Below are 5567 nucleotides of genomic sequence, written 5' to 3' on the forward strand. Positions count from 1 at the left end.
CAGCCAGGCCAAGGGGGCAATCCACGCTTCCACGGGCCAGCCAAAGCCACCGAGGGCGGGCAGCGGCCCTGACTGCCGCTCAGCCGCCTTCGCTCCCTTCGCCATGCCCATTCGCCTCCCCGCCGCAGCTGCTCTGCCAGCGCGCGCCAGCCCGGGAGCCGCGGCGGGAGTGCGGGGGGCTGCAGATGGTGCCGGCCCGGCCGGTAATTGAAAGCTTCAGCTCATCAAAGAGCAGATCATGCGGGCTGTTGTTGCGACAGCAGCGCGCCGTCAGCCAGGGCAGCGAGAGTTAAACGGTTCAAAAGCATTCCCCCCTCTGCTGAAAGAGCCGCTTTTAATTAAACATTTATCAGCTTAATTTTTCATCAACATGACAAGAGCTGATTATTCACCTACAACACCACCCCCCCCCGCCACCATCACCACCTCCACGCCGCCCCGTGGCTCTCCCCGCCGCTCACAGCCCGTCGTGATTGCTTTCCTCGAGGCCTTGCCCCCACGAGCCCAGCAATGGGGCTCCATCACCCGCCCGTCTGGGTGCCAAAGGCCCTCGGACGTCGCAGGGTGGCCGAGCTATTGGGGTGGTGAAAGGCTGCGTTTCTTGTCGAGGGATGGTTTTTTGGAGGGGGAAGGCGGCAGCTGCAGCAGGACGCTGGGTTCTCCCGTCTGATCCGGGAGGGAGTGCAGCCTGATGGTTAGAGCAGGGGCATGCTGGGCAGCCAGGACTCCTGGGTCTTCTTGCCGGCATCGGACGGAGGGGAGAGCGGGCCAACCTGGAAGGCAGGACGAGAGGACGAAACATTTTGCAAAGCCCCCGGGGTCCGGCTGCATTTCCCATCCCTGAGCGGCTCCGGGACGCAGACCCCCCCTTCCAGCCCCGGCACTTTGTGCTGCCTCCGCCGGCTTGACGAGCTGTCCCCGGCGCTGTTAAACCCCCAGCAGCCTAATCCCGCCTTTGTTTGCCCGCTAATCCCGAGCGTTTGGAAAGCGATCCCGGCCCCCGCGGCACCTCCGCCAGCGGAAGCAGATTTGCCAGGTGCCCGCTCTGCGGGACCCCCCGATTGTCTCCCGAACGAGCCTTTCAGGCCGACTTCGTGGCCAGAGCAATGAACCAGCCCGGAGTCGCCCGTGCGGCTCTCTCCCAGGCCAGGAGGTGCACTGGCCAAAGGCATTTCCAGCCTCTCCGTCCCATAGCGGCCCCCAGACCCAGTCCAGCGCCCAGTGGAAACCACATGGCTGGGCCAGGCCCTGCCACGGATGTAGAAGTGGGGCCTGCTAGTGCTCAATCTGGTGCAGAGGACCCCTGCCCGGGGTCCCAGGATGTCCAGGCCAGGTCTGAATTGGTGCTGCCCCGGGCAGGTGCCAGCCAGTGTCCAGGGTGGTGGCTACAAGAGGCATGTCCAGCTGCTGGGCGGCTCTGGTGTGGCCAGATGCAGAGGTGCAAGGAAGGAGCTTGAGGGTTCGGGTTCGGGTTCGGGTTAGGGGTTCCAGCAAGTGGGGCTGAGGAAGGTGGAGCGGAGGCTTGATGTGGGGCAGGAGCTGCGTTTATGCCCTTGATGGGATCTATGCTAGAGGCACAGCCTGACCCCAAGCAAGGGGACTTGGGATTCAGGACTCCTGGGTCCTCTTCTCACCTGGGGGAGCATTGCAGCTTCGTGGGGGCCCGCGTCAGGAGACTCTGCCCCTCTTTCCCAAAGGCAGCCTTGCCTGGCGGCTGCAGAAGGAGCCTGGCCGGCAGGATGCCGCAGGTGTGTGGGCTGATGACCCCTGCCTTGCACGGCATCGCCGACAGACGCGGCACAAGGGACAGGGGCGCACAGGACGGCGGGGCGGGGGTCTCCATTTCAAATCCACGTCTTGCTGAGTAGCCCAAGCGCTGGGCTCTGCAGAGAGGTGAGCGGAGACGATGGCACCGGCCCCTCGTCGGGCCTTTGGGATCTATGGCTCCATGAATTAATGAATAACGCCCATCCGTCTCTGTCCCACTCCCTGTCACCCGCCTATTTTTAGCCCCCTAATTCCAACCCCGAGTATTAAAAGAAACATGAGTCAGGCCGGAGCGAGGCAGGGAACGGGCACCGAGCTCGGCCGGTCTTATTTTAAAGAGCCGAGGTTGTGCGGGGCTCTCTGCCACTGCCCGCCAGTCGTGGCCCTACGCTCGTCTCCCGTAACCCCGGGACTCCGGGAGCTGAGGCCTTGCAGGAAAGCAGCGGGTATCATGAGGGTTGGGGCACATCAGGGAGGAGCAATGTGCCTTGTGATCATCCCTCCGTTTCACCGTCTCCATCACCACCCCCAGCCCAGCGCCCGGAGGGACGATCCCCCCAGGCTGCAGCCGGGCCAGGCAGGGAAGCGAGCACCCCAGCCCCACAGGGCTCGAATCCTCCCTGCCCAACCCTCACCTACGGCAAGGGGTGGCCAACCCGCAGCATGCATGCCACACATGTGACACGTGGCAGAGCAGGGAGGGAGCCTGCAGATAGGGCAGGAAGCAGAAAGCAGAGCAGTAGATCAGGCAGGGAGTGCAGAGCGGGGAGCAAAAAGCAGAGCAGCAGATCGGGCAAGGGCAAGGGATCGGAGATGGCAATACTGGCCCCATTTCACTGCGGGCATGCGGTGCAATCTCAGCCCTAGAATGACCCTGGCAGCCAAATCGGGGCATCGAGAGGATTGAGGCATCCAAGGAGGAAGGGCGGAAAGGGAGCTCGGCTTTCGGTCGGAGCAGCCGGAAGGAGGAGAACGGCCAAGCCGCGGTGCCGCCGTGCGGGGGGGCTGGCGCGGCGTCCCGACCTCGCTCCTCCAGGTATTACTGTTATGTCTCCCCACTCCCGGCACACAGATGGCCCTCATTAAAAAGCAAAATTAGTCTTTCCCCCTCTTGTGGCAAACTTCAGAGCCACGGATCAGCTGTATTAGGCTGAATTAATTAACAGCGGATTGTTCCTATTCTGCTAATTATGCTGAAATATGCATTAAACGCTGGAAATGAATAGGGCCCGTGCAGAAAAAAATGATGTAGCGCTTTAAAGCGGAGCCCCTTCCCCTGCCCCCTTCGGCAGGAGGGAATTGGCTACGACGTGGGTCCCGGCACGAAGCCCGTCACAGCCCCTGGCCCTGGCGCCCCCGCTCCCCCCGGCGCCCGGGCAGGCTTCCTCTGCGGCTCTGAAATTCCTCCAGACAGAAATGGGGGGAAAAGCAGGGTTTTGTTAAATAACAGAGCAACACGAGCAGGGTTTTTCCCTCCCTCCATTGGGTTGGTGTCACCTCCCAGCCCCTGGCACGTGCACATATCTGCAGCCAGCGTCAACCCACGGGGGCCTGGTCCTTGTGTGAAGATTTGCACGTGTGCAAGGGGCTGTGGAGCAGCGGGGTGAGTCGGTGCCTCAGTTTCTCCCCCTCTTTGCCTCATCTCTCCAGGGCCTTCTCTGCATTTCCCCCATCTGCTGCCCCCCACGCCCGTGCGCTCTGCACCCGGGATGCCAGCGGGTGACGGGGTCATTGCAGAAGGGGCTGCCGGTGCCCTGTGCCCGGCTCAGCTCTGAGGGCTCGCGGCTGCAAGGTCACCGGGACCTGACTGTGCCAACTCCCCGCGGACCATCCCGAGGGATGCGAGGGCAAGCAGCCGACCCCGCTCCGTAAGGCAGCGGGGAACTGTAACGAGCCCCTTTCGACCCCGCTGGGGCCGGTCACCCAGCAGCCAGGACAGCCCAGAGCTCCCGAAGCCCAGGCGGCACAACGCCCGCCAGGCCACACCGCCTCCATCATGAGACCCGGTCAATAATCCTATTCCAGCAACGCGGCCAAGCCTTAAATCGATGGCAACGAATCCTCCAGTCCAATAATAATGAAGTCCAGGCAATGATTATGAGCACTGCCCTGCAGCAGGGTGGGCCACGGCTTTGCACCCGGGGTGGGCGCGCCGACCCCTGGCATGAGGTGACGATGGCTGGTGTGAAGCGAGCTGTCCCAGCCCGTGCCCGGTGACTCCAGGGAACGAGGGGACACGGAGACACCCCTGCGGGGATCACACCCCCTCCTCTCAGCCCACCGTCGCCCTTCAGTCGTGGTCCTGGGGGCAGGTGCCCGGGCGGAGGCACGCAAGTCCCTTTGGGAGAACAACCTCCTCTCCGGCCCGAGGATTTAATCCAGAGGGCTCTCGCCCCCGAGCTGCCGGGTGCAGGGGCTGGCGGGGCACAAAACATTTCACCGCGTAATCAAGCACGTGCGGTGCATTTCTCGGAGGCTTTCAGGCCTGATGGAGCCGGGTAATGCCAGGGGGAAGGAGCCCATGGATTCAGCTTGGCCTTGTGGCTGGGTCCCAATCCTGCATCCCAACCCCATCGCCCGCCCCCGTTTGGGCTCTTTCATCTGCCGCGGCTAAGGGCTCCAGCACCCAGAGACACGAGAAGGCTCCCAGCATCTGCCGCAGCGATGCGTACGCTCCTACAAAGGCAGCAACAGCAATGACTTCTGCAGGGCTACTGCTGATTGACACCAGCTGGCATGATTTACACCAGCTGCAGCGCTGACCCCCTTCGCCACCCCCCAGCGGAGCGTCTCAGGACCCGGTGGGACGCGGCGGCAGGCAGCCAGGGAAGGGCAGGGGCCGCATTCTGCCCCGAGACGAGCGCTTTGTGAAAAGCCTGCAGAGTGCGTATCATTTAATTAGGCCTAATCAGTGCGGAATGCAGGTTAATGAAGCGTCATCGACTAGGAAACGCGGGGAAGTGACGGGCAGCGGCGGGAGGAGGGGACGGCGTGCATCCTATGCCCGCGGGAGCAGAGCCAGGGGCCTGGGCTCCCTGTCCACAGGCCCCGCGGTGCAGCCGGGCTCCCAAGGGGGATGCATGGGCAGAAGGAAACCCTCCACCGGGAACTGGAGATGCCAGCTCTGAAACAGGGGCTCGTGATTGCTGTCGGTGCTCTGTGCAGCGCCACGGCCCCGCATGCCTGGAGCTGTGCCAGCCTAGGTGGGACCACGATCCCAGGACCCGGCGGAGATGCCATTTTAGCAGCCAGGAAGGTCTGTCCCCGGAGCAGCCGGGGCGCGTGCCGGGTAGAGGCGAAGGCAGGAGCTCTCCAAAACACCGGACTCGCACGACATTGATTTTTATTTTATTATAAAAAAATACAGAATCCAAATGGGGCAGGGGCCGGGCACCATCGGCACGACGCGGAGAACGAAAGCTGCATGTCTACGGACCAAGCTAGGCGGAGTCGAGACCAACAAGCAGAGACAGTTCCCGGGGCGGGGTGGGGGCCGACCCCCGGAGGTCAGCCCGACCCAGTAAAAGGATTAAAAAAAAAACAACCCCCCAAACCCAAAGACCCAATCCCAAACCCTGTTGTGTTTAATTATAGCTTCGTTTGAACATTGCTTCCTCGGTTGCTTTTGTCTTTTAATTCTCTCACAATCGCTGTACACGATATATATATTTATATATATATAATATATATATATAAAACACAGACTGGAAGCCAGGTTTTGCCACCATCCCCAGGGTGCGCGCGCCCAGGACAGGCGGCACCCGTGGGTGGCTCGGGGCTGACGGCTGGCTCGAGCATCC

At 62.2% G+C, this 5567-nt stretch overlaps 1 protein-coding gene across 1 annotated transcript in view; it reads right to left on the bottom strand.

Annotated features, from left to right (window-relative positions):
• Positions 1-524: 524 nt before the first annotated feature.
• EFNA2 (ephrin A2) overlaps positions 525-5567 on the bottom strand; it is a 97532-nt gene continuing 92489 nt past the window's right edge. Inside the window, exon 4 of the mRNA XM_025196545.1 lies at positions 525-773. Coding sequence (XP_025052330.1) covers positions 574-773 — 200 coding nt within the window. The 3' untranslated portion in view covers positions 525-573. The remainder of the gene's footprint in view (positions 774-5567) is intronic.

The sequence above is a fragment of the Alligator sinensis genome, unplaced genomic scaffold, assembly GCF_000455745.1.
Source record: "Alligator sinensis unplaced genomic scaffold, ASM45574v1 scaffold1295_1, whole genome shotgun sequence".
NCBI classification, from domain to species: domain Eukaryota; kingdom Metazoa; phylum Chordata; order Crocodylia; family Alligatoridae; genus Alligator; species Alligator sinensis.